This window comes from Dryas octopetala, chromosome 9 (genome assembly GCF_963921425.1).
Source record: "Dryas octopetala chromosome 9, drDryOcto1.1, whole genome shotgun sequence".
Classification (NCBI taxonomy): domain Eukaryota; kingdom Viridiplantae; phylum Streptophyta; class Magnoliopsida; order Rosales; family Rosaceae; genus Dryas; species Dryas octopetala.
This window is the reverse complement of record NC_141374.1, coordinates 9,606,186-9,633,392: the sequence shown is the minus strand read 5'-3', so window position 1 is coordinate 9,633,392 and position 27,207 is coordinate 9,606,186. Positions and strand designations below refer to the sequence as shown.

Sequence of the window (27,207 nt, the reverse complement as noted above, 5' to 3'; positions counted from 1 at the left end):
ATGGAGGTTAAAAATACCAAATTACATAATGTCATGGAGCAGCAGCCGAGTGGCCACCATAGAAATCAAATCCTAAAAGGCCAAAAGCAATGATTTCTTATAAATAACCCATATCTCTCTTCTTCTCTCTCTTCTCTCTCTTCTCTCTCTCTCTCTTCTCTCTCTCTCATCCATCTATCTATCCATGATGGCCTTGTTCAAGTCCACTTTACTAATCTTCTTGTTTTTCATAGGATTGACAAAAACAACTTCTGAATCCGACACCACAAACCCATCAGACTGCACGGGCCGTTGGATCCACATCCGACGGCTGCCGTCGCAGTTCAACCTGGATCTCCTCTCCAACTGCTCGGTGTACCCACTGTTGGACGACTTGTGCCCCTACTTGGCCAACCACGGGCTGGGCCAAAAGACCCACAACCTCTCCCACAGCTGGTACCGAACCGACCCGCTAATGCTGGAGCTCATCTTCCACCGTCGGATCCTCGAGTACCCATGTCTGACCTCAGATCCCCAAAAGGCCAACGCCGTCTACCTTCCCTACTACGCCGGCATCGACGCCCTCCGCTACCTCTACGGCCCGGACTACAACTCCAGCGCCGATCAGGGCCTCAGTCTGTACAATTTCTTGACCCAGGACGCGCCGGAGTTGTGGAATCGGGTCATGGGTCACGACCATTTCCTGGTCATGGCCCGACCCGCCTGGGATTTCTCTCAGCCGTTGGGGAACAACCCACCTTTGTGGGGCACTTCGTTTCTGGAACTGCCCCAGTTCTATAATCTCACTGCTTTGACGGTGGAGTCACGTGCCTGGCCTTGGCAGGAGCACGCCGTGCCTTATCCGACGTCGTTTCACCCTCCTAATTTGGCTCTGTTGGACAGCTGGGTGCAGAGGGTGAGGAGGTCCAAACGTAGCACGCTAATGTTGTTTGCGGGTGGCGGCGGGGTGGGGAATGCTCCCAACATACGGCGGAGCATTAGGAATGAGTGTCAGAATGTAACCAACAATAATGCAACACGCAATTTTGGGAATGGGTTTTATGGTAGTGCTGGTGGCTACAACAAGTTGTGTCACATTGTGGACTGCTCAAATGGGATATGTGAGCATGACCCAATTCGCTTCATGAAACCAATGCTGCAGGCCAGCTTCTGCTTGCAGCCCCCAGGGGACACCCCGACTCGGCGGTCCACCTTTGATAGCATTCTCGCCGGCTGCATTCCGGTTTTCTTTGAGGACTCTTGCGCCAAGGCACAGTACGGCTGGCACTTGCCGGAGGATCAGTACGGGGCCTTCTCGGTGTTCATACAAAAGGAGGATGTGGTGTTCAAGGACACAAGGATTTTGGATGTGCTTAGGAACATGCCAAGAGCTAAAGTCAGGAGAATGAGGGAGAGAGTGTTGGAGTTCATACCAAGGATTCTGTATAGGAAGCATGGAAGTTCAATGGGTTTAAGAGCCACCAAAGATGCTTTTGACATTGCAATTGAGGGTGTCTTGCAGAGGATCAAGTCCAAAGTTCAACTTTCTGTTCAATGACCTTTTTTTTTGGGTCAGAAATCCAAATTCTCTTCAATGACTTGAGTTTTGCCTTTATATGTAATTGTTTATGCATGCCTAATTTTGACAGCAGTACAGCTATATAAGATAAATTTATCTTTTGTTCCATACTGTCTAGTTTTGGACCAAGTAAGAGAAATGTTCATTTCAGACATTGAAGTACCAGAATTGTTATCTTAGCTGTGGCTGGTATGACTCAAAACAAATAGTTTATTGGACTGAGGAAAAAGAATACATTTTTATTGAGGGTGTCAAAAGCTAAAAAGTAAACAAAGGCAAACAAACAAAAGGGAGCTCATGGAGATTATGCCACTGAAACGTTCTCAACTTTCTAATACATCATCAATGTGAAGTAAGAATTGCAAAACTGCTCTTCATAGGATATGCTCTATCTTGGCAGGAGAGACACGAGGTTTCAACCCCATCTTAAAATAGCAGAACCCCAAGTCAGACCTGCTCCAAAGCCTGCAGCTGCTATGGTATGGCCTGGTTTCACCTTCCCACTTCTCACAAATTCATCCAATGCCAAAGGAATGGAAGCAGCGCTTGTGTTACCGTAGTTTGCCAAATTTGAAATGACCTGTTCTGATGGGATTTCCATGCGAGTAGCAACTGCATCAATGATCCTCTGGTTTGCCTGCATTGGTTATCTCGGTTATATAACCCATCACCCATCACCATTATCAGAACACTAGGTACAATGTTATGCTTGTTAACCTTGAAAAACCTTAGGTTTCGAAGAAGTTACTTTAAATAACTATTTTGGGTGAACTTCCATTATTGATGAAGAAAAAGAAAAACTAAGCATTACTCTTGTACTTGTACCAGTTTAATTCACCAACCAGCCGGTAAAGTTTTGGAAATCAAGAATTAGATATGTATATTTTTCCACCTTAAAATATTTCCTTGAATTAGACATAATGTGGGTAAAATCTAGTAGTTAGAATGACATATCAGTTATTATAATTGACAGAAGAGTAGAGAAATCATTCAACCAGAAAAAGCCCCTGGTGGACTCGTCATACCTGATGGAGCAGTAACCAATCAATGCTAGATGCAGGGAGACCAGCCTTTGCAAGGGAAGACTCAATTGACTGTGGCACAGATCGGCAAGCAAAGCGAAAGACCTCTTTGCCATTCATTTGAATGCAAGAATATGAAGAGTGTCTTGGAGGGAAGCCTAAGACTGAACCATTAGAACCCAACTCATTATCTGTTTCACTTCCTTTGAAGGTGGCATTTAGATGTCTGCAATAAGAGAGAGTGATCAATCACGTATCAGAGAGAAAAGAATATTGCAATAAGAGAAGTGGCCAGTCACAAGCAGCATGAAAACCTTAAAATATTGCACTTGATAAGAAGGTAAAGATAAAAATAAAACAGAGATACAGGAAAAACTTACCTGTTGCCGTCACCATCACTATTCACATCAAAACCAAGTAAGAAATCCTCATCGGTGTCACAGGCCTACAAAATTATTGCAATGTCAAATATGGGGAACAAAATTTATTGCTTACTGGTAATTCATTTACTAACATGACTGGCAATGGAAGGTCCACTATAAATTAAACTTATCAATTCTGAATTTCTGACATTGAAGGAGGCAGAGCTTGCGGCCAAATAATGCAAAGTTCAAAGCCAAAAGGAGAGAGGAACCCACCACCCTTATCTAGAAAACTAGTACATGCTAGATATGTCATAAACTCAATAAGCACAGAAGGACACCTGTACTAATACAGCCCCAGCAGCATCCCCAAAGAGAATACAGGTTCCTCTATCGGTCCAGTCAACAAATCGAGAAAGAGCATCAGCCCCAATAACTAGAACATTTTTGAATCCACCTCCTGTAGTTTGCGCATTACAGTTTAATCAATTAAACATGGAAGTAACAGTGGCCTCCTTACAGAAAAGTAGACCGATTTGTTACCTCTAATGTGACAAGCAGCTGATACTAGACCCAACACAAATCCACTACAGGCAGCTGTAATATCGTAAGACAAAGGGTTGCTTTTGCAGCCAATTGCTTTTTGAACCTGAAATTACAATATAACAGCAGTTACTTTATTGAATAGATCAACATAAGCACTCAGGCAGTGGAAATTTTTAGTGCATTTATTAAAATGTGAAGCTCAACTACTGTTTATATTTAGCTTATCTTAATAAAATAGCTTAATCAACATAAAAACTTACAGGGAAATAGAGAAAATAACTAAAAAGATAAAAGATGCTACAGTTTTTAAAAGTCATCCCAGCTTTGAAGAATTATTAAAGTAGAACATACCAGAGGCACTGCTAAGGTTAAAGAAGTTAAAAGCCTACACAATAATCAGATTAACAAGGCAATACAAGCTCACTTTCTTGAACAGATGTCAAGCTAGCTCAATTAGATTGAAGAATAGTTAGGGAGGTTCTTGGGATATTGTTGTAGGCTGGTAAAGAAAGGGTATCAAGAACCAAGTTGAGAATTAAGGATTTCTAGTTATGCTACACTGAAGGCTTCTAGAACCTATACAAATTGACCTGAATGAGGGTAGTCAATCTCTAGTTGAGGCTAGAAGCAATACTTGAGTTCAAGCAACAAGGCCTCCATACTAATGCTTGACTTAGATAATCAAGGCCTACGCAAAAACTAGAGATTTGACAAAGTTATAGCCTTAGAGGTAAGAGAGTCTACGTGTCATATACTTGTCAAATGAGGAAACAAAGTAAATATTTTAAACTTCAGAAAAAATAATAACTATTTGAGCAAATCACTCAACTGAAGTTCCCAAGTGCCAAGTATGATAACATAAAACTCAATTAAGATTTAATATCCATAACATCAGAATCTCAGATGCAAATAACTTTATACATATAATTTTTTTTCTAACACATACCCATAACTCAGTTTGTGCATGAAGCCTTTTCTTTTATAGAAAATGAGCATTCTATAGAAAGAGAGAAAACAAAGTACAAAAGGGGATGGACAAGAAGTCCATCCATAAGAGTCAACTAAAACAAAACAAGCAAAGCCACACTCAGAAAAAAAAAAAAAAAAAAAAAAAAAAAAAAAAAAAAAAAAGGCAAACAAAACGAAACAAGCATGCCACAGTTAGTACAAAACTCCAGTCCAGTCAAGGTGAATCACTGAAGGGAGTATTCCTGAAGTGCTTAGACAAAGACGCCCACAAGGAGGCAAGAAATCTAAATCTATCACAGTAGAACCCCTTTCCAAGAAAGTAAAGCAATGATCTTTTCGATTTTTTTTTTCTATTCTTTAATATATGAGAGATGATCTTAGCAATATCAACTTGAAGATAACATATATAAATTAAACCCTAAACAGTGGAAAATTTCTTCAGTACCTAAATATTTATGCAGCCCACAAATCATAGATAACAAAAATAATAGAAATAAATCCAGAATTGACAAAAGTATCTTATAGTTACACACTACTAAGAAGCACTATCCTTCATATGTTTCACCTGACCAATCCAGATATAGGATATACCATCCAATGATCTATATACCTGAGGAGCACAACCAAAAAGGTCATCAGGTGTAGATGTGCACATCAAGATTAGGTCCACATCATCAGGATCAACCTTTGCCATCTCAAGAGCTTTAACTGCTGCCTCTGCTGCTAACACTGCAAGGTTCTCTTTTCCTGTAATAGAAATGGAAAATTAGAACCTATCAATTTATGAGGATGTCATCATAGTGAAAAGGTAACTTAAAATATCCAGCACGCCATAGACATGATCACCAGAAAAAACATAGAGTCGTATAAAATATAATGTGAATATGAAATGTAAAAACATTGAAAATCCAGCACAAACGCCATGAGAATACCCCTCTTACACATCTTACACTAGCAAAATCAACTAGGTCAAATCCCACCATAACCTTTATCATTTTAGTTGTCTAAATAGCATTGGTGAAGCCAAAATAACAATATAACAGATATTGTTCAACAGGGACAGATAAAAAGGGTCATACAAGAAGCTAGTTAAGCCAAGCTGATCCTAGGTGATCTCAGACTCATCAAGCTGAGCGGCCTTCCCATAAGTTTAAGCATGATAATCAAGAGACTCAGCTTCAAGCCTTCAAGCAAGCAATGCCGCCTCAGATAGTTTACTGTTGTCAAACATATCACCAATCATGCAGTGCACTTGCACTGCAAGTACTCTAAGTTTAAGCTTTTACAATGCACATTCTAATCAAGAGGCTCACCGCATGCTAACCACCCAAAACTGCTCACAGCTAAATTTATGATAATATCATGCAAAGTAAGTATGAACTGACCTGAAAGCACTCGTCGATTACGAATTCCAGTGCGAACAGATATCCATTCATCATTAGTGTCTACTACTTTTGCAAGATCATCATTCGAAATCTTAAGACTGGGTACCGCCGAGCCACATCCAACTAACTTACAGCCTTTACTGACAAGCCTGTAAAAATATATTTTTCGAGCATGGGAACAGTGAATAAATTTAAGATCATTCAGATTAATTTACTAACTTGAACTCTTACTCCATTAAACCACAATACAATTAACAGTGGCCCATGGCCAGTTTATTACATAGAACACAGAGTCTTGACCAAACTCCAACCTGACCTAATTTTTTACCAAGAAAGATATCATTAGACACAAGAGGAAAAATTTTGAATGCCTCGTCCTACGTCATAAGCCATTGATAGGAATCAATTTTTTTTTTTTAACGAAACAGATAAAATAACCAACTCATTCAGGTAAAATTCAACCAATGCATCAGGAATTTAATAAAGAAAGTAAAGTAATTTGGTTATATTCTACATTTAGGACCCTTTTCCAAGCCATTAAAGAATATAGCTAGAGAGCAAAAGGACTAAGTTTAATTAACTCTAAACACTTCTAGCAGAAATCAATAGAGATGCTGGATAAGCTAGGAAGCTCATGCCACAAACTGATTTACATCAGTGAAAGACTCTTGAACTTAGTTGTACCTCAAATAGGACTCCAAATGATTTTTTTTTTTCAGCCACAGGACTCCAAATGATTAAATAACCAGGGAACTGATACACCTTATGTTTCATTAGATGTGAATATTTGGTCATTACTGACTCTTAGCAATTACTTCAGTAGAACTAGAATCAGTACTTCTTAAGTTTGTTGCAAAATTATGTGTTCTTGAATCTTGCATGCAAAAGACTACTAAAAATATCCAACAAACTGGGGCATGAGGTAAAGTAATCTTGCATTGAACTCAGTTCTTCATAAGTCAAAGTTTAGATAACCTCTTGCTCATCGTAACTCAAAAAGTATTTACAAAGCTCTATACAGGAAAGCAGGTAACAGAGAATTTTAGCTCATAAGCATCATGAGAAGCTTACAAGTCAGAAATAAATGAAATGTACAAAGTTCATACACTAAAAAGATAACTATTTGAGAATCTAATCTCCATCCCTTCAAACATAAGTGCCTATGCAATGACATGTCACCCATGAGCTCTGATACAATAATCATATTATTAAAAAAAATCGAGTAAAGCCACAAGGACATAATGAAAATTTGCACTTAAATCCAGAAAACATTATTTTGATTAAATGCTGTCATAAGTCTTCCAAACAAAGATCATAAATCAAAACTCAACCAGTATTCCTCAAACAAGGTTCACAACATTCCAAAAAAGAAAAACACAACTATAAACCATAACCCAATATATGAAACAATAACTCAATAAGGGGCTAAATTACCAAAAGAAAATTGGAACTGAACTCACCTCGGTGCTCTAGGTACGGAAGGGGAAACTGCGCCTTCAATGTTGCTGGAGCAGAATACCCTCTTGGAGATTCCCTCAGGGGAGCGAAACCCAGATCCAAAAATGCCTATTGAAGGCTGAACCTTTCCCCTCAGGCTTGGAACTGACGGAGTAGTGAAGAACCCAGATGTATTGGCCATTTACACCTACAGCTCTATAACAAGTAAGATGCAGAGCTATGCAAACTGCAAACCCAGAGAGATTGAAAGCCAAGATCTTCAGCTAATATATGAGAACAGAAGCATGCAATGAGTGGAGTAAACCAAACCCATGAGAGGAAAAGATCAGTAGGTCAGGCGGAGACAGAGAGACAATGGCTTCGAAGACCCTTCTTTCTTCGGAGGGTCCAAAGTAAGATGGAGAAAAAAATTTAAAAAATAAACCAATAAATATGGGCGATTACGTCAAACCCAATTTGAGAAAACTCCAATGCTATCAATCTTTCTCTCTCTCTCTCTCTCTCTCTCTCTCTCTCTCTATTTTCTCTCACAAGTTATTAGCAGGTCCGGGAGAGAGACAGTGATGCAATGTTTCGCTTCCCCACTTTCCAAGATGATTTGTTTTGTATACAAATCTAATGGGTAATGGGAAATACTGAAGAGGGAGCTTGATGCAAATCATACAACCAAAGAAAGTGTAGTATTTATAACTTTGACTTCTCTTCATTGGTTATGTGGCTCAATGTAATTGGTGCACAAAACCCTCATCTGTACTTTCATGTGTAAATTTCAGATTCTTCCAAGTTCCAACTCCTTAAGTCCCAACTCCCAACTTGTATCTCCCAACAACATAAGTTAAACTACTATGCTTAGCCACTACTAGTTTACAATTTTACATAACCTTTGTTCATTGATATTGTTCTTGTAGTAAAGGTTAAACTATGGTTTTGTTACTTTTAATTTTGGCAAGTTTCACTAAAGTACTTATAGTTTTTTTTTTTTGCCATTAAAGTACTTACAATATTTTTTTTTTTTGCCGTTATAGTTTTAATTGTTTCAATTTTAGTATTATAGTTTACTAATATTTTAATTCACTTAATTTCGTCAAATTTTTCGACTTTGCTCTATAAAGTACAATTTTTTCAATAAAATAAATACACAAGGGGTATAAAAACACGTGAGAAAATAAATAAAATATTTTAGATTAAAAAAAAAAGAAAATAACAATCGGACACAATCATAATTTGGCCTTATACAGTAAATTACAATAGCATCTTAATAAGGTTAAACTAACAACAAAGTCAGCGACTAGTATTGGTGTGTTACATATCACCATTGTGAGAAAAAAAAAATAAAACATTATTAATATAATTTAATCATATCAATTATTCATCAATTATGATTTTGTATAATTACAATTTGGTGGACAACCTGTGATTTTGTTTTTGGATGAATCTTAGGTTAGATGGTCCTAGAGTCCAAGGGGCCAAGGGGCCAAGACCTGTGAAAACCATTTTTTTGCCCATGCAATTAGGCCGCTTACTACCTGAGCTGTTGACTATGTGTTAGTAGGTTGATCATTTTCAATTGTCAATTTGGTCTCTAAAGAATCTCTATACATGTAGGTTTTTATTGTTAGGACTTTTGAAGTAAACTAGGATGATGTATAGACACATGGTAGAGGTAGAATTTAGGTTTCATTTTAGAATTAATACTCAAATAAGTATCTCTATCAGCTTGGACAAGAGCCCATCTTCCATCCAAAATAATGAGGTAGAATTTAAGTTTGGGGGCCTCAAAACATAAAACTTTGTTAAACCTATTCTTTTATTTTTTTAGTGCTTAATTTTAAGCCCCCAACTACATAAAAGATTTGCCTAAACTCCTCACCATCTAGAAACTCTCCTAAAACCCCCATAGAACTTATACCAAACAATGAAAGATATGTAATTTGGGAAAAAAGTGGCAATGAACATCTGGATGTTTTATTAAGAAACATACTGAGAGGAAGCAAATAATCATAATAAACATAAAAGGAATTAGCGGCATCACAGGTTATATAATTTTTCCCACTCGTTATTTCATTTATCTTACTAGTTAGTATAACCTGCAGATTTAGATAGTGCAACAAAATTGAAGGCTCCAATAGGTAGAGGAGATGATCATGAAACTGCGTTCTGCCAAAGGCCAAGAACCACATTAATTGGTTCTCAGAGGACATAAAGTGTGATGTTCAGACAAGATAGATGAGCTAGCCTCGTGTTTTCATAGTGTTCTGCCATATTTTTTAAAAACTACAGGAGAAATTATTCTGTATACTGCTATATTGACACGTGATATAACTAGTCTATTTATTATAATATGAGTGGATGTTATTAATATTATACCCTATTAATATAAACATATCGTCCAGTAATACCCTTACACGTTGGTTGGTTATACTACGTGACAGTATATCGGTTATACCCTATAATTTTTTCATATAACAGAAATGAAATTTAGCCATTTATATTAAGAAACAAAAAAAGCCCAACTTCACCAAACAAGGCAAGCCCATCAATAACAGGGTCCAGCCCAGCTCCCTCATCATCAACCTCTTTCTTTGGATTCATTTCTGGCCCAATAAATAAAAGAAAGTTTACTACTTCCACAGTCCACACCATCGCCGCAGTATATGTGTGATTTTAGTACTACGACAGAGTGTTTTCAGTCTCAAACACGAACCTTTCTTTGCCTTCACTTCAACAACCCAGGTTGGCTTGCTTCTCTTATGGAAAGCAAGTAAACGATATTGAAAAGTTGTGCAATTTTAATGTCCTATACATTTAACCATTGAGATTGTTGCACTCAGTTTGTACCCATGTGGAAATCACCTGCTATATCCTATCTCGTAAGTCTCTGCTTCTCTCTCTCTTTATCTTCTTGTTTAGTTTCTGTTAATTGTTCTGGTCATATCTCATTATATCCCTGCACTAGTTTTGCCTTACATTGTTGTGTCAAACGCTATTTTGGTTACTGTCAGAAGCCCAGAGATGAACTTGTTTATTATACATTTTAATTTGGTAAATTTTTTTTCACCCCTAATTTTGAAGCTGCCATTTTAATTTTTATGTGGTTTATTGGTTTACGCTTCAAGAAATCAATCAAAAGTTTGGATTTTGAAGCAGTTCCTCTCCTTTGTAGATTTTACTTCATTTTCATATGAAAATCATTTTCTTTCTTTTAACTTTTATGAGGAGGTCAATAAATTGTTTAAGGAGAAAACCCCAGTTGAAATGGGTGACAGCTAGCCTATATAAAAGGGTTCATTAGTTTAGTGGGGAACTTAATGAGCTAATTTGGTGAAGGGGTGTTTACTTTGGGAATTAAACAACTAAGAATGTTCTTGAATTTCAATCTGTGTGTCCAAATAAATGCCTTAATATTAATGGGATAAGATAGGTAGGGTAATGTGGAATTTAACTAAATGAATAAACATATAAAAAAAAAATAGAAATGCAAAAGTAAACTACTTGAAAAGTTGGATAATTTTGATGTAACCTTAAAGATTTCAGTTTGGCAGCTGTTTAAATGCTTGAAGCACTTATCTCTTTTATTTCTTAATCAAATAAATTTTGTTCCCTGTCTACAAAAATTTAAGATGACTGAATTGAGCTGTTTTACAAAACAGTAACTTAAATCATCAAGGTTTTAATTGAATGGATGCAATTGAACTCTTATAAAAACATTTGCGGATTTCTCTAATCTGTTATCTTCTCCAGGTCGGCCGATTAACTCAGCTTGGAGTTACTAGGGCCCAAATTGTAAATTCTACTTACAGTACAATGGTGCAAGCTCAAATTTCTAACCAAAGAACTGCAAAGGCTATGGTGTCATTGGAGGTATCTTAGAGTTATTTATCAAATTGCTTGTGGACATGAATTGATAATGTCATATAACCCTTTTGCCATTCCATGCCTTAAATTTAAGTATTTTAAATTTGATGCGAGAGTTTCCCAAACAAATTGAAATAATCAACTATGATCTTCTTAGTTCCTGCACCATCCTAGGTAAACTTAAGAAAATCCTGCATGTTGCTTCTATTTCCAATATGGGTTGGTCTTTGTTGTTGCAGTATGAGTAAAAGAGGATGAAGGAAAGATTAAAAGAAATGGAGATGACAAATAAAAAATGGCTGGGCTGGTATAGTTATAACTTATTATGCTGATCCCTACACATAACAAATAAAAAAACTACTACTTTGTTTAATATAATCCCTAGAATATAAGAAAAAAAATACTGACAGAGTTGTGTCTTGCTTGTACATTTGTCAAGTTGCGGTAGAGATCACATAGTTCCCCCTGTGGGCAGTCATTTGATGGGTTTCAGTTATTTTTTTTATTTTTTTTTCATGGACATTGCTTCGATTTTCATTAACTGATTAACTAATTGGTTTTCAATGATCAAGGATCAACACAACAACCAAGGTAACAGTCACTGTCCAGAGGAAAATGCTGGAGGTGAAAAAAGGAACCAAATTGGTTGGAATGTTTCCAGAAAGGATAAGGTCAACTTTCTTGTAAGAACAGTAAGTATACATATCTGAAGATTGCTTTTTTGTTTTTACATTTTATATCTTAATTGAATTTTATATATGGAGTGAAAATGTTTTGGATGTTATCTGTAGTAGCAGACTGATAATGATAATGAATTTAATTAAAAGCTTAAAAGCTCAGGCCATATTTGTCCTTATTCAAAACCTATAAATATGTAACGTTCATCTCTGCAAATGTGTTTGCGTGTGTATTATCATTTTTGTTTATTTTCATGCATCTCTATACACAACTACCACCTTTGTCTGTGATAAGTTTGTCATTATACATCTGATGTGATTGATGTTCTCTGGAGAAATAATGAGAAAATGCCTTATTTATACAATAAATCTCTGCATTATTAATATTCTATTATAATCTCTATAATTATACGTTTCTAGTGGCTTGTTCATTAGGTTTGGATTGGAACTTTCTCAATGGGTATTTACCAACCATCCTCTACTTTTGCACAATGATATGCTAATTTAATTTTCTATTTGTCGTCCAAAAGGTTGACTATTCTGTTTCTTTTTATCTTTTTTTGAGGATTCTTCTTTCAAGGCCTACTAGGGAAAGTTGTTAAATAACCCCACTTTTGCAGCTTCTTGATCTCGATGACAGTAAGCAATCTGTTTACAGTGCTCTTGATGGATGGATTGCATGGGAGCCATACTTTCCTATTGGAAAAGTTAGGAGGGCGTTGATTGCTCTCGAGAAAGAACAACAGTGGCATAGGATTGTTCAGGTATGATCAATTCTGTCTTCCTCCATTGCTTGACAACTTGAGGATGCTTCATAAAGTAAGTATTCGATTTGGGAATGCTTTTTAAAAAAAAATAAAAAAAATAGAAAGCAATTAATTAATTTCAAGCAAAAGAATACGATATAATAATCTTGGAGGAGCTTTAGTTTGCCCACTTATTTCTGTTTTGGGTGATTCTCTTACCATATGTCAAAATTTTGGACAGAAGATATTGTTGGTCAGAACCAACTATGGGAAGAGCATAATGCATTAAGGCTAGCTTGTTATTCTTAGTCATGGATATCTGAACCTCCTGTCTCAGTGTTTGCATTATTTTTGGAGTGCATGCACAAGGATATCTGGAAACTTCTTTTTCACATCTGGAGAAATTTGAGAACATAATAATCCTTCAAAATTTGTAGGGACTCGGAAAATTTTAGTACGTCATCAAGTATTTGTACTTTGCATGCCACTGAAAAGAATGAGTGAGGCCAGTCCATTTTATTTTGTGGTTTGTAAAACGCGGTTCTCTTTATTTCCTCCAGGTAATTAAATGGATGCTAAGCAAGGGACAGGGAACCACAATGGGAACATATGGGCAACTAATACGAGCTTTAGATATGGACCATAGAGCAGAAGAAGCACACAAGTTTTGGGAGAAGAAGATTGGCATGGATCTGCATTCAGTTCCTTGGCAGTTATGCAAAAGTATGATAGCTATATACTATCGAAACAACATGTTAGAGAATCTCGTGAAGGTATGTTTTATGTTGTTCAAACTTTTAGTTATGCCGTTTGCTATGATAGGTTGATGTTAGGCCCTTTCAGTTTCCAATTTTTTTTTTTTGCTTGAACCACTTTATAGATTATACTGGACTAACCTATCATAATCATGCTTGCATTCAAAAGCTTTTTGAGGGCCTGGAAGCTTTTGATCGTAAACCTCCAGAGAAATCAATTGTCCAGAGAGCGGCAGATGCATATGAGATGTTGGGCAGGCTTGAAGGAAAAGAGAGGGTGTTGCAGAAGTACAACTATCTTTTCACCAAAAATATATCACTCAAGAAATCTAGAAAGTCCTTAACTAAGAAAAAGAAGGAACTAGATCAAGAAATGACTAATGATTTAAACTAGTTGGTCAATCTCTATGACAAATGAATACTACTGTATCTGCGTTTTAGTATCGAATGGAAAAGGCAAACAACTTGTATCTGTATAGATTGTTAAATGCAATGCTCTGTTGGGAATTAAGGCGGTTAAGCCTCTGTTGGTATATGTAGCTAATTTTAGTTCGTTTGGTCTCATTTTTATTGTATCCAGTTTGCCTTCATATGAAATTTTGTGAAAACCAATATGATTTGTACAGTTCTTGCCTTTTCATTGTCGCCATTTTTTTTTTTTTCCTTTTATCAAATGATATTGGGAGAAGGGGATTCGAGTGCAGAACCTCAAGCGTAGGGATAAATGCTTTTAGCTACTAGAACTATAAGTCTCCACTTAATCGATATCATCTTTGGGTATCTTATAAAATTCAATTCAAAATACACTGGATTGGATTTCATATCCAAGTATCTTGTAGAGCAAATTTTATTTATCCACTGACTCTATTATTCAGCATCTTATAAAAAAGGAACACAACGCAACATTTACTTGAACCCAAATTTCCTAAGAAGGTGTCTAGATCATATGAGATATTTGTGCCAAATTCCAAAATGGTGATCTGGGCAAGACACCATTTGATATCACTTATCCATTACTGACTCCATTTACGGTATATTTCCTGAAGTCCTCATGAGCTTGCAATACTAAATGGTCATCTTCCCACATGTCCCGGTATGTCTCTGGTCGGGCACGCCTATTCTTAGAAGCTTCCATGTACATTTGCTTTCTCCATTCTTCAGAGACTGGACATCCACACTGAGCTGCAAGCCAATCATCATATTCAAACTGCAAGAACAACACTGAAATATTTATTCTGTTCATGACATATATAAAGATGCCAGTACAGAAACTAGTAAAATTAAAGGGAAATATTATTGAAATGTGTCTGAAAAGACTAGTAGCTTTAGCTAAGAAGTTATTGTTCATCTACAACATACATAAATCAGACGTTTCAATTTTCAAAAGAGAACCTCAGATTGTCAAGATTGAGTGTGAAAGATGAGGCATACCAAACAATGAAAGATATATAATTTTGGAAAAAAGTGGCAATGAACATCTATATGTTTTATTAAGAAACCATACTGAGAGGAAGCAGATAATCATAATAAACATGAAAGGAGCTAGTGGCATCACAGATTATATAGTTTTCCCCATTTGTTATTTCATTTATCTTACTAGTGAGTATAACATGCAGATTTAGATAGTGCAACAAAATTGAAGGCTCCAATAGGTAGAGGAGATGATCATGAAGATCATGAAACTGCATTCTGCCAAAGGCCAAGAACCACATTAATTGGTTCTTAGAGGACAAAGAATGATGTTCAGATCGACAAGATGATGCGCTTAAACAAGTTAATTTGCATAAGCCTATCATGTGTTGACTGTTGATCCAGTCAACTCAATGAGTGTTACACCTTTAGAATCATACTGTTGGAAACAAGATTTCATTTAGCAATTATTCCAAACCCAGTGCTCTCAACCAATGGTGATGGATGAACTTCTAGTAAGGTCATATGGGTTGAGAGTTGAGACTAACAACATAGGCAGGAAACCAAAGAGACTGAATTTACCTGACAGTTAGAGATGTTATGAGTGTATCGTTTAGGTGTGCCAGAAGCTTCAAGTAAAGAGTAGAAAGCTTTGACATCCTCAGTCATCTCCTCTTTGGATGGAAGTGCAATTCGATTAGACAAAACACCAGCTATCCACTTGCTTTGATATTCAAACATGGGGAAAGGAACAACCTAGCACCAGGATATTTGAAGATTTACTTCGACCATCAAAAGAATGAAGCAATAGATCCAACCAAATATGGCACAAATTTAAAGTAGAGAAACACCTTCCATGGTAGGCCAACAAAGGAGAGCGACGGAGCCAAGATTGGCGGGAAGATATGCTTGTACAGTGGCCCCACACAGTTGTCATCCACAGTCACAATGCCATTGGTTTCAAGAAATGGGAAATGATATTTGTACCTTGAAAAAAAAAAGGTAGATTACCATTTGCTCTTTGATTTTTGTTGCCCTTTCCACTGCTTCACATTCAATACATTACACAATAGTATCAAGTCCTAAAACAAGCCAAAGCAATATACCCTGTGCAATGAAGAATGATGTCAGCAAGGACAACATTCCCATCTTGAAAAACAACACTACCATCTTCATGGGCACTTTTAATCTGCATTGGTTTAAATAATATCAGAACTTTGGACCAACCTATATATCTTCCAGTATCAGTCTCATCATACCCACCCCATTCTTACCATGGGTGAGTTCTTTTACCATAGAATGAAGCCACATGTTATCATAGCCAGGCAGCTTTTCAGTGGTTTCATCAGCAACAGATCTAGAAGCAATGTGGACTTCCTTGGCAACTCCAGCCATGTCCCGAGAAATATCAACAGCACTAGCAGAGCTCCCAATCAAAATTACAACCTAAGAAAAGCAGCAAATGTAAGAGAAGCTAATCACTGTGTAGAGGTGAAAGAAAACAAAAAACCCAAGAATTACCCTATTTAACTGTGATCTGCTTCATTAGAAGTTGCTTTGTTTCACAAATATGATCGCATTGGCAACACAGGATAACACAATTTAGAAGTTTCTACTGAATGCAGAAAGTGACACACCTGATCTCGAAAGGGTTCAGGAGTACGATAATTATGGCTGTGAAGTTGCTTCCGTTTCCATGTATTGATGCCTGAAAAATGAAAAGAATGTATATGGCATTAAGGAGAAGGTACCTAGCATTCCTCTGAAATTCATATTTGCAACCTCAAAAGTTCCTTTCATAAAGATCTTCTCGAAGTTCACTCTACCAAAAGTAAATTATTTTCCCTCAAAGAATACAATTATACTCACACAAGCAGAATCATTTAGGTACCTAAACAGGCTAAACCAATAGAAAAGGTAAAACTTAATTTGTGCAAATTATAATAAACCACTCTTCCATACAACCCAAGGATCCCAAACCCAATACGATTCGAATTCCCCATGAACAATAATCTCAAAGCCAATATAAAGTTCAAAACTTTAGATACCCGAAATCCAATTATCTTCATCAACCAAAAATTAATACTCAATAGAACTGATATTAATTGATACCTGGAATTTGGGCAATCCGAGGCTCAGTATAATGACCATTACAGACAACCACAGCATCGTAAAACTCATCCACAACTTCACCTCTCTTACTCTTGGACTTCACCTTCCACTTCCCACCCTCCACCAAACCCACCAACACCACCTCAGTCTCGAACCTCACCATCTCACAGACCCCAAACTCGCTCGCGAAGTCCTTCAAGTACATCAGCACCTCTCTGTGACCCGGAAACCTTCTTGGGTCTCTCTCTTTATCTTCTTCTTTGGCCACAAATGGGTAGTCCCGGAACCCCATCACCTCTCTTGGGAGGTTGGTCCTGAGGGACTTGTACATGCTCGCGTGGACAGCGGCTCTATTCGGGTCGAGCCCAAGTGGGTCGGACTCCACTCTCGGGGTGTACACCCACGTGCCGCCGACTTCGTCTCCTCGCTCGAAGACCACGGCCCTGTGACCTTCTCTACAGAGCTCACGTGCGGCGATGAGGCCGCCGGAGCCTGCGCCGATGACTGCCACGTGGCGGGAGGAGAGTTGGTGGAGTGCGGGTTGCAGCATTGTCCAATTGTGGATAACAGAGTTGGACAGAGCACGGCGCGTTGGCGTTAATGACAAGGCGAGTGACAGCGGCGTTATCTTGGGCCCGTAACCTTTTTTTAGTTAAAAGAAAAAAATAGAAAAGAAAGATGTGGAAGAATAAAAAAGATGAACCATCAACCATTAGAAAGGTGAAACGTGAAACAACAAATGAAAGACAATGCATGAAATTTGAGGAAAAAATTTGTTTGTAAGTTTTTGTTTTGTTAGGTTTTATTATTTTCAACCTATGTTGTAGTAACGTGGATAATATTAGATAATAAGAATATAGAAAATAACTTACCTGTCCCTATAATAGGGACAGGTGTTATCCCCATTAGAGAGAGAGAGGAAGAGAAAAAGTGAGAGAGAGAAAGAAAATGAGAGAAAGAGAAGGGGGGGAGGGATAACAGCTGGCGCACCCCCCGTTGCAGGTAAGTTCTTCTCTAAGAATATATATATACGTGATAGACAAGTTTTTGTAATGCAAAAGAATAAGTTGAATTGTTTTGATTTAGATAAGTCATCATGTGCAAAAAAGAAATTAGATCTTCAGCAAAAAGGAAAATGGTGAATGTTTCAAAAGTTTTGACAACTTTTAACAATACTAAAAAATATTTATGAATTTTGTATAGAACCAAAAGAGAGGAAGAGATCGAGATTAAAAGAGTGGTCAGGATATAGAAAGAGAGGGAGGGAAGGGGTTCTGGTGGTAGAAAGAGAGAGGGGAGGTGACCGCCGGTGAAGCCGATGGTGCAGGGAGGGGGGTTGCCATTGGGGTGGGATTTTGGTTTTTATTTTTAATTTATGTTTGTTTTTTGAATTTTTGGAATAGAGGTGAAATGGGAAAGTTTGAAAAATGGGATATAATGTGCAAGTTATGAATATAATCTCCCTTTTGTGTAACCCAAGTTTCGTTAAATTTCAACTCCAAGTGTTGCATAAAGCAAATAAAGAAATTAGCTTACATTGTATTCATCCATTTTTAACTCATCAATCAACATCTCACAAAACGAACACATCACTTTTTTATTTTTCTAACTTGCCAAATTTCATAACACAACATTTGTGACTTGAATCCAAACCCTGGCCTGTTAGGGGTGAAACCTCATTTCCTAACCACTAGGGTATACCCCAATATACATCAAGATTATATAGGACACTAATGCCAAAGTTCAAAAAGAATTAAGGTGGTCGCTTATTTCACCTTCATCTGAACAAGACATCATTTGATATCACTCACTTATCCATTCCCAACTCCATTTAATGTGTATTTCCTGAAGTCCTCATGAGCTTGCAATACTAAATGGTGATCTTCCCGTTCATCCCGGTATGTGTCTGGTCGGGAATAATAGTCCTCTAAAGCTGCAAAGTACATTTGATTTCTCCATTCTTCAGAGACTGGATACCCACACTGGGCTGCAAGCCAATCGTCATATCCAAACTGCAGAAAACAACACGGAAATATTTATGCTGTTCATGATATAAAGATACCGCATGAAGAGACCAGTCAAAATTAAAGGAAAAAAAGTATTGAATAGTGTCTGGGAAAGACTAGTAGCTTTGGGTAACAACACATAAAGCAGTCGTTTGATAAGGGAAAATCAAGATTGGATGTGTATGAGACGTACTAAACAACAGAAAATTCATGATTTGGGAAACAAGTGTCAATGAACATCTTGATGTTTGATTAACGAGAGGAAGTAGATAATGGTAATAGCATAAAGGAAACCGGCAGCAACATAGATATCCCATTAGGTTTTTTATGAAACTGCATTCAGCCCAAGGTCAAGTACCATATCAATTGGTTCTTAAAGGAACTAAATTTTGATGTTTAGACAAGATAGATATACTTTAAGTTATTTTATTTGCATCAGTGTTTTGATCCCGTCACGCCAATCTAAACCAGAATTCATTTAGCAAATACTCTGGAGCCGGCACTCTCAAATACTGATGATAAATGAATTTTGGGTAGGTCATATGGGTTGAGACTAACTAACAACATAGACAGGCAACCAAAGAGACTGAATTTACCTGATAATCAGCAATGTTATGAGTGTATCTCTTAGGTGTGCCAGAAGCTTCAAGTAAAGAGTAGAAAGCTTTGACATCCTCCATCATCTCCTCTTGGGATGGAAATGCAATTCTATTAGACAAAAGACCTGCTATCCACTTGCTCTGAAGTTCAAACATGATGAAAGGAGTAACCTGTCACCATAATATTCAAAGATTTACTTGGACCATAAAAGGAATAAACCAAAATATCCAACCAAAATATGGCATATAATTTCAAGTAGAGAAACACCTTCCATGGTAGGCCAACAAAGGAAAGCGATGGAGCCAAGACTGGTGGGAAGACATGCTTGTACAGTGGCTCCACGCAGTTGTCATCCACAGTCACAATGCCATTGGTTTCAAGAAAAGGGAAATGATATTTGTACCTTGAAAAAAAAAAAAAAAGTATATTACTATTTGCTGTTCCATTTTCATTGCCCTTTCCATTACTTCACATTCACTGTGGAAAATTAAATAATGGCATGAGGTCCTAAAACAAGCCAAATCAAGTATACCCTGTGCAGTGAAGAATGAAGTCAGCTAGGACAACACTCCCATCCTGGAAAACAACACTCCCATCTTCATGGACTCTTTTGATCTGCATCGGTTTAAATAATATCAGCATTTTGGATCTACCTATCTTCCAGTATCACACTCATCAAAGCCACCCAATTCTTACTATGGGTGAGTTCTTTACCATAGAATGAAGCCACATGTTATCATAGCCAGGCTGCTTTTCAATGGTTTCATTAGCAACAGATCTAGATGCAATGTGGACTTCTTTGGCAACTCCAGCTATGTCCCGAGAAATGTCAATAGCACTAGAGGCGCTCCCTATCAAAATTACAACCTTTACAAAGCAGGAAATGGATAAGAGAAGCAAATCACTATATAGAGGTGAAAGAAAACAAAAACCTAAGTATTTTACGAGTTCCTAAATAATTCTCCCTATTAACTTTGAACTGCTCCTACTAGAAGTTGCTTTGTTTGCATAAATGGTCACCCCACTCATCCCAAGCTATTTGAATTAAGGCTCATGCGCACAAAAAAACAAGTCTTTTATGATTTCCTAAATAATTACCCCTTTACCTGTTTCCATTAGAAGTTGCATTGTTTCTACAGGATGCAGAAAGTGATCACATACCTGATCTTGAAATGGCTCAGGGGTACGATAATTGTGGCTGTGAATTTGCTTCCCTTTCCATGCATTGATGCCTGAAAACAATGTATATAGTCATATAGCATAAGGGAAAGAAGAAGAAATAAGAACCAAAATTTAATTTTTGTTAGATCCTGCAAATGCATTACATAAGCATGGACTCAGCATTAGATAAAAAGTCTCATATAAGTTTCATAAATTAGTCCTCCACCTATCGGGGCAGGAATTATATATGGTATTCCTTCCCGTATAACTTAACCTTATTACAAGTTTTCCACGATTTCCCTCCAAGGAGTTAACACTGCAAATTAAAAAATAAAACTCCTCCTCTTCCATAGATCAAGGAGTACCCCCAACCCAATACAATTCAGATTCCTCATGAACAAATCTCAAAACCGATTTAAATTTCAGAGCTTTAGATATTCAAATCCAAAACGTGAACTACACAAACCAAATAATCTCAAAATGAATCTTCATCAACTAAAAATGATAATCAGAAATGGTATTGATACCTGGAATTTGGGCAACACGAGGTTCAGTAAAATGCCCATTACACACAACCACAGCATCGTAAATCTCATCCACAACCTCACCTCTCTTACTCTTGGACTTCACCTTCCACTTGCCTCCCTCCACCAAACCCACCAACACCACCTCAGTCTCGAACCTCACCATCTCAGAGATCCCAAACTCGCTCGCAAAGTCCTTCAAGTACATCAGCACCTCTCTGTGACCCGGAAACCTTCTTGGGTCTCTCTCTTTATCTCCTTCCTTGGCCACAAATGGGTAGTCCCGGAACCCCATCGCCTCTCTTGGGAGGTTGGTCCTGAGGGACTTGTACATGCTCGAGTGGACAGCGGTTCTATTTGGGTTCAGCCCAAGTGGATCGGACTCCACCTTTGGAGTGTAGACCCAGGTGCCACCGATTTGCTCTTCTCGCTCGAAGACTACCACCTTGTGACCTTCTCGCTGGAGCTCACGTGCGGCAACCAGGCCGCCGGCGCCGGCTCCGATCACCGCCACGTGGCGGGATTCCAGGTGGTGTAGTGCGGGTTGCATTGTCGAATTTGCAGAGCTCAGCTAGCAACCAGCGTTAACACTGTCGCTAGAGATCGAGAACACGGCAGGCTGCGAAAACTGTGGAACAGTAACTCTCTCTCTCTCTCAAAACTTGTTTAATTTTTCTGTCACTTTCTATAATTCTCTTAACAAAAGAAAGTAATCCTCTTAATAAATTTTGTGAACTTTTTCATTACTCTCTTGAATTTGACACTCAACTTCCAAGTTATACTGCAACGTGACACCTACACTTGGTTTTAGCAAGCATAATCCCAACTAAAGTTTGATCCTCTCATTTTTTTTTATTTTTTATCATTTCTCATCCATTGAACTCATTTATGGGCTTGGTAAAAAAAACTCATTTATGGGCAAACAAAGAACTGAAATACGAGAATAAACTTTTTCAAGTTAAGTAGATACAAAAACAGCCCAATTATGATTCATAGTCTTTCTTATTTTTGTTAATGGAAAAATGAAACGATGGATTTTGTCTAAATGAAGTGGGTAAGATTTGAGTTTTGAAGAGAGGAAAGGAAAGAAAATGAGAGTGTCTTTCATCTGAGCAAGACATCATGTGATATCACTTATCCATTACAAACTCAATTTAAGGTGTATTTCCTGAAGTCCTCATGAGCTTGCAATACTAAATGGTGGTGTTCACACTCATCCCGGTCTGTCTCTGGCCGGACACGTACGTCCTCTAAACCAGAAAAGTACATTTGCTTTCTCCATTCTTCAAAGACTGGACACCCACACTGAGCAATCCAAGCTGCAAAAAAAAAAAAAAAAAAAAAACCTGAAATATTTATTCTATTCATACGTACCAGTATAGGAAAAAAGCCACCCAGTTACTGAATTACTGCCAATGAAACACCCATGTTAACTGATCTTGACACGTGTCATCATCCAAACCCTGGATGAGATTACTTGCAACATAAGTTAGGGTTGATAAAGCACTGAATTTCATTCAGTTTTACATCCAAAACTTTTAGTATAGAGGGTAGTAAAATTACAAGGAAAAGAGTATTGAATAGTGTCTGAGAAACAAGATCCCATTTAGAAATTACTCTGAAGCCAGTGCTCTCAACCACTGAAGATGAATGAACTTCTGGTAAAGATCATATGCGTTGAGACTACTACAACATAGACAGGCAACCAAAGAGACTAAATTTACCTGGTAATCAGCAATGTTATGAGTGTATCGCCTGGGTGCACCAGAAGCTTCAAGGCAAAGAGTACAAAGCTTTGACATCCTCCATCATCTCCTCTTGGGGTGGAAGTGCAATTCGATTAGACAAAACACCTGCTATCCACTTGCTTTGATATTCAAACATGAGGAAAGGAAAAATCTGGCACCATGATACTTAAAGATTTACTTTGACCATCGAAAGAATGAACCAAAAGATTGATCCAACAAAAATATGGCATATAATTATAAATTATTGTACCGAAATACCTTCCATGGTACCCCAACAAAGGCAACTGAAGGAGCCAAAACTGGTGGGAAGACATGCTTGTACAGTGGCCCCGCACGGTTGTCATCCACAGTCACAATGCCATTACTTTCAAGAAAAGGGAAGTGATATTTGTACCTTGAAGAAAAAAAAAAATCAGTGGATTACCATTCACTCTTTCACTTTTGTTGCACTTTCCATTATTTTCAATTCCTAAAACAAGCCAAAGAAAGTATACCCTGTGCAATGAAGAATGACATCAGCACGGACAGCACTCCCATCTTTGAAAACAACACTACCATCTTCATGGGCACTTTTGATCTGCATTGGTTTAAATTATATGGGAACTTTGTGTTGGAAATTTTATATTAATATATGAAATTTAATATGAATAAGAAAATTGCAATGATCTCATTTCAAAGGAAAGGGTATGTTTCTTTTGAATAACATACCTAAAAGATGCCAATTGCATCACTTGGTGAAGAAATATCATTGCATACCCAATCCACATGTATGAGAAATGTATTGTTTGTAAATGTTGTGTCTGTTGAATTTAAAAGGTACAATTTAATAGGTGTAACTTTTCTTAAGTGACACTTTGTCTTTTATATAAAGGCCACAAGGTCATTGTCATTATATATTGAGTCTTGTACCCTCCTCCATGTTAAGAGTGTTTCTAGTACACTTTTCATGTTTATTATAGAGTCAATTTCTAATGAGAGTTCAAACACTATCTTGATTCGCTGGAGTTTTGTGATTTGAAGTGCTACTATCACAAGAACGTGGTCGTTGTATCCTGGGAGGCGAGCGCTGATTGACTGGAGCATTAGTGGGCGGGCGTAATTCGTCTTGAGGACATAGTGTCAAACACTAGCCTCGACTAGATTTGGAGGTTCTTCTAACCTTTTTTCTTCTTTTATTTTATTTCGATTGTGGTCTTAAGTTTGCATTAAATTTTATATTTAATGTGTACTATTTTATTATTAAATAAATATAGCAATTAAACCCAATTATTTCCAACACTTTGGATCTACCTATCTTCCAGCATCAGACTTTAATGAGTTTTTTTTTTCATATTTAGTACCTAAATTTTGATCATTGTTTTAATGTGGTACCTAAACTTTTATTTGACAATTTTATATTGCCCCTAACTTTTGTTGACAATTTTAACAGAAATTCATTTTAGTACTTAATTAGACACAAAATAAAAGTTTAGGTACTCAATTGGAATAAATAAAAATTTATGTATCACATTAAAACAAAAGTCAAAATTTAGGTACTAAATATAAAATAAACCCTAAAAATAATGAAAATTGCCTTGATGAACTTATCATAGCCACCCACTTCTTACCATGGGTGAACTCTTTTACCATAGAATGAAGCCACATGTTGTCATAGCCAGGCTGCTTTTCAATGGCTTCATCAGTAATAGATCTAGATACAATGTGGACTTCTTTGGCTACTCCTGCTATGTCCCGAGGAATATCAACAGCACTAGCAGCGCTCCCTATCAAAATTACAACCTTTGCAAAGCAGGAAATGGATAAGAGGAGCTAAACACTATATAGAGGTGAAAGAAACCAAAAACCCAAGTATTTTAGGATTTCCTAAATAATTTACTATATTAATTTTGATCTACTTCCACAGTTCCACTAGAAATTGCTTTGTTTCACATCTATGATCACATCGGCAAACCCCGAGAACACAAGAAGTTTCTAAAAAAATGCAGAAAGTGATACAGACCTGACCTCGAAATGGCTCAGGGGTACGATAATTATGGCTGTGCATTTGCTTCCCTTTCCATGTATTGATGCCTGAAAAGAATTCATATGGCATTAGGGGGAAGGAGAAAAGGTATGATTCATAATTTTATTTTGTTATATCCTGCAAAATTGGAAATGCATTACATAAGCCTGGACTCGGCATTAAAACAAACGTCCAGTGTAAGTTTCATAAATTAGTCCTAGAAGTGCTCTCTCTCTCTCTCAAAAGCTCCTTTTGCATGAAGATGTCACTCTACCAAAAGTAATTTCTTCCATCCATTAATACCATATATAATCACCCAGAATGTAACCTAAAACTAATGCAAGGCATTATATATTGAAATGCAACCTAAAACTAATTAATAATGAATAAAGAGGGCACAAGATATTATATATTATACTGCAGGACTTTACATTCCGGTTTGCGATATACTCAAGACACATAATCAATCAGCTACCTAAAAGGTTAAACCAATATAAAAGGTACAAACTTTGTGCAAACTGTAAACCCAATAGTACATAATCAATGGCATTTGCATTTGCAATTACAACATTATACATTATGTATTCTCAATAAAAACACTAAGTTTAAATCTTCAACCAATAAATCTCCTAAAACATACTTAAACACACTAAAAAATAACCTAATCAACTCCACAAATATTAAAATTCAAGTTAAAAATCAAGAAAGAAAATTGAGCGGTGACAGTAGAAGCATATGTAAATGCAACTCAACTGCAAATGTAGCCGCAAAGCATTCGGCGGTCTAAGTTACATTAATGGATGCATATAACACACACAAATTGTCCTTTTGATTAACTTTATAACGGGCCACTCCCATTAAGGTATCTCTTAAATAAGATTATTTAAGGGATCTATTGTGAGGTTCACTCCACATTTTATTTTGATGATCGGAACCATGTATTTTCTCAGTCTCCATTGAAGGATCATCTCTGCAAAAAATATATAAATCGAAAACCATTTGATTGTTGATTAAATGGTCATCATTTCAAGTGATTATTAAAAATATTCTTTTCGTTTATTTATTTGACCATAATTAGATGTTTTAATGATTTTCAATTTATCTAATTTTTTGCATAGATAATATTATAATAGAGACCTATAAAATAGACGAATAAGATTGTTGAAATACAATATAGAATGAATCCACGAGGAATTCCTAAAAGGACAGTACTTGGGTCACCACCTAGAGGTACCCCAAGGTCACCACACCTTCAAAAATTGCAATTTCGGTAATACCAGCGCATAATCGAAACCGTTCACCTTTTAGATAATCTATATAGACAAGGAGTAAAATTTCAAAATTTTCGGCGAAATTTCGTCGAAAATTTCGTTTTTTAGAGGTAAGAAAATTTTAACACCATATCAAAAGGATTTCAAAAAATTTCGCCGAAATTTTCCAAAATCCTCGAAATTTCGGCGAATTTCGATGCAGAGACCGGAGGGTGAGAGGGGAGGTAGAGACCGGAGGGAGAGGGGAGGCAGGGACAGAGCACCATCGCCAGAGGGGGAGATGAGATCAGAGAAGAAGCTGCAGCGGCGCGCCGTCGTTGGAGGGAGAGAAGAGATCCGGGGAGGGGAGATGAGGAAGAGAGATTGGGCGTGGGAGAGGGAAGAGAGAGATTAGGAAGGAGGAGGGAGTGAGGGACTAGGAGAGATAAACAAAGAGAATAAAAACTGGAAGTGAAGGGGGAAAAAAAGAAAAAGGAAAGAAAAATGAGGAAGACTGGCCATTGGAAAACAAAGACCAAAGTCACGGGGGAAGAAGAGGAAAATGAAAGAAAAAAGAAAGAAGAGAAAAGGAAAGAAAAGAAAAAAAAAAAAAAAGGAGAAAAAAAAAGAAAAATTTTTTTTTTAGGGTTGATTGGGATTTGGAGTCTTTAGGCAATTGGAAAGAAAAATAAAAGTTTGGAATTTTATTTGAGGTTTGATTTGGCCATTTTGGTGTTTTGTTTAGTTGTAAATATAAATTATGAAAAAAAAAAATTTATTCCCTCACCATGGGGTTTCATTCCCTTAATGTTTGGTTTTCCAATTTGGAGAATTTGTGAAATTGAAATTTTAGGTAAACCGCTATTGCCGCTGCTGCCACCGATTTGGTTCTCCTTTAACCCAATTCGGCTCAATTTGACTATCGAAAACCATTTCCAAGTCCCTTTGAATAAGCTTGCTAGTTTCTATTACCACATTGGTGATTTATTCGTGTAATTTCATTATGTAATTATTAATTAGCGAAACATTTTTTTAACAGTGCATCGTGCATTATATTTATC

At 37.1% G+C, this 27,207-nt stretch overlaps 5 protein-coding genes and 1 pseudogene across 8 annotated transcripts; 2 read left to right on the top strand and 4 right to left on the bottom strand.

Moving 5' to 3' along the window:
* The first annotated feature begins 162 nt into the window (after positions 1 to 162).
* LOC147273825 (Exostosin family protein) lies at positions 163 to 1,666 on the top strand. The gene has a single exon (XM_086256925.1). The coding sequence runs from the start codon at positions 185 to 187 to the stop codon at positions 1,535 to 1,537; it is 1,353 nt and encodes a 450-aa protein (XP_086113051.1). The 5' UTR covers positions 163 to 184; the 3' UTR covers positions 1,538 to 1,666.
* A 98-nt stretch (positions 1,667 to 1,764) lies between these two features.
* LOC147273824 (3-ketoacyl-acyl carrier protein synthase III) lies at positions 1,765 to 7,931 on the bottom strand. Its single transcript, XM_086256927.1, has 8 exons — positions 7,303 to 7,931; positions 5,843 to 5,991; positions 5,068 to 5,204; positions 3,486 to 3,591; positions 3,284 to 3,402; positions 2,961 to 3,025; positions 2,584 to 2,806; positions 1,765 to 2,195 (listed from the first exon to the last, which is right to left on the bottom strand). Exons 1-8 carry the CDS (start codon positions 7,479 to 7,481, stop codon positions 1,974 to 1,976), a joined length of 1,200 nt encoding a protein of 399 aa, XP_086113053.1. The 5' UTR covers positions 7,482 to 7,931; the 3' UTR covers positions 1,765 to 1,973.
* A 2,051-nt stretch (positions 7,932 to 9,982) lies between these two features.
* On the top strand, positions 9,983 to 13,940 carry LOC147273823 (PPR containing-like protein). 2 transcript variants are annotated; one of them, XM_086256800.1, is made up of 6 exons: positions 9,983 to 10,170; positions 11,042 to 11,161; positions 11,728 to 11,826; positions 12,453 to 12,596; positions 13,139 to 13,351; positions 13,503 to 13,940. In XM_086256800.1, exons 1-6 carry the CDS (start codon positions 10,141 to 10,143, stop codon positions 13,725 to 13,727), a joined length of 831 nt encoding a protein of 276 aa, XP_086112926.1. In that variant the 5' UTR covers positions 9,983 to 10,140; the 3' UTR covers positions 13,728 to 13,940. The 2 variants fall into 2 exon arrangements, with proteins under 2 accessions (XP_086112926.1, XP_086112925.1); XM_086256799.1 differs by having other exon boundaries at positions 11,728 to 11,847.
* A 143-nt stretch (positions 13,941 to 14,083) lies between these two features.
* Positions 14,084 to 17,526, bottom strand: LOC147273822 (flavin-containing monooxygenase FMO GS-OX-like 4). Of its 2 annotated transcripts, none has more exons than XM_086256798.1 (7): positions 16,856 to 17,526; positions 16,381 to 16,451; positions 16,037 to 16,189; positions 15,850 to 15,932; positions 15,595 to 15,730; positions 15,326 to 15,499; positions 14,084 to 14,515 (listed from the first exon to the last, which is right to left on the bottom strand). In XM_086256798.1, exons 1-7 carry the CDS (start codon positions 17,403 to 17,405, stop codon positions 14,399 to 14,401), a joined length of 1,284 nt encoding a protein of 427 aa, XP_086112924.1. In that variant the 5' UTR covers positions 17,406 to 17,526; the 3' UTR covers positions 14,084 to 14,398. The 2 variants fall into 2 exon arrangements, with proteins under 2 accessions (XP_086112924.1, XP_086112923.1); XM_086256797.1 differs by having other exon boundaries at positions 14,084 to 14,540; positions 16,856 to 17,514.
* An 871-nt stretch (positions 17,527 to 18,397) lies between these two features.
* LOC147273821 (flavin-containing monooxygenase FMO GS-OX-like 4) lies at positions 18,398 to 21,786 on the bottom strand. 2 transcript variants are annotated; one of them, XM_086256343.1, is made up of 7 exons: positions 21,150 to 21,786; positions 20,623 to 20,693; positions 20,176 to 20,328; positions 19,994 to 20,076; positions 19,729 to 19,864; positions 19,458 to 19,631; positions 18,398 to 18,867 (listed from the first exon to the last, which is right to left on the bottom strand). In XM_086256343.1, the coding sequence occupies exons 1-7, from the start codon at positions 21,694 to 21,696 to the stop codon at positions 18,667 to 18,669; spliced, it is 1,365 nt and encodes a 454-aa protein (XP_086112469.1). In that variant the 5' UTR covers positions 21,697 to 21,786; the 3' UTR covers positions 18,398 to 18,666. The 2 variants fall into 2 exon arrangements, with proteins under 2 accessions (XP_086112469.1, XP_086112470.1); XM_086256344.1 differs by having other exon boundaries at positions 19,458 to 19,601.
* A 973-nt stretch (positions 21,787 to 22,759) lies between these two features.
* Positions 22,760 to 25,474, bottom strand: LOC147273820 (flavin-containing monooxygenase FMO GS-OX-like 3; annotated as a pseudogene).
* Between the last annotated feature and the right edge of the window lie 1,733 nt (positions 25,475 to 27,207).

Coding starts and splice junctions, on each gene's coding strand:
- LOC147273825 (XM_086256925.1), top strand. CDS start 185: ATGATGGCCTTGTTCAAGTCCACTTTACTAATCTTCTTGTTTTTCATA.
- LOC147273824 (XM_086256927.1), bottom strand. CDS start 7,481: ATGGCCAATACATCTGGGTTCTTCACTACTCCGTCAGTTCCAAGCCTG. Junction 5,992..7,302: donor TCCGTACCTAGAGCACCGAG/GTGAGTTCAGTT, acceptor ATATTTTTACAG/GCTTGTCAGTAAAGGCTGTA. Junction 2,196..2,583: donor ATTGGTTACTGCTCCATCAG/GTATGACGAGTC, acceptor TAACCAATGCAG/GCAAACCAGAGGATCATTGA.
- LOC147273823 (XM_086256799.1), top strand. CDS start 10,141: ATGTGGAAATCACCTGCTATATCCTATCTC. Junction 10,171..11,041: donor CACCTGCTATATCCTATCTC/GTAAGTCTCTGC, acceptor TATCTTCTCCAG/GTCGGCCGATTAACTCAGCT. Junction 13,352..13,502: donor TGTTAGAGAATCTCGTGAAG/GTATGTTTTATG, acceptor TGCATTCAAAAG/CTTTTTGAGGGCCTGGAAGC.
- LOC147273822 (XM_086256797.1), bottom strand. CDS start 17,405: ATGCTGCAACCCGCACTCCACCAACTCTCCTCCCGCCACGTGGCAGTC. Junction 16,452..16,855: donor TCGGATTGCCCAAATTCCAG/GTATCAATTAAT, acceptor TTCATTTTTCAG/GCATCAATACATGGAAACGG. Junction 15,731..15,849: donor ATCATTCTTCATTGCACAGG/GTATATTGCTTT, acceptor TTTTTTTTCAAG/GTACAAATATCATTTCCCAT.
- LOC147273821 (XM_086256343.1), bottom strand. CDS start 21,696: ATGCAACCCGCACTACACCACCTGGAATCCCGCCACGTGGCGGTGATC. Junction 20,694..21,149: donor TCGTGTTGCCCAAATTCCAG/GTATCAATACCA, acceptor CATTGTTTTCAG/GCATCAATGCATGGAAAGGG. Junction 20,077..20,175: donor ACATGTGGCTTCATTCTATG/GTAAAGAACTCA, acceptor AAACCGATGCAG/ATCAAAAGAGTCCATGAAGA.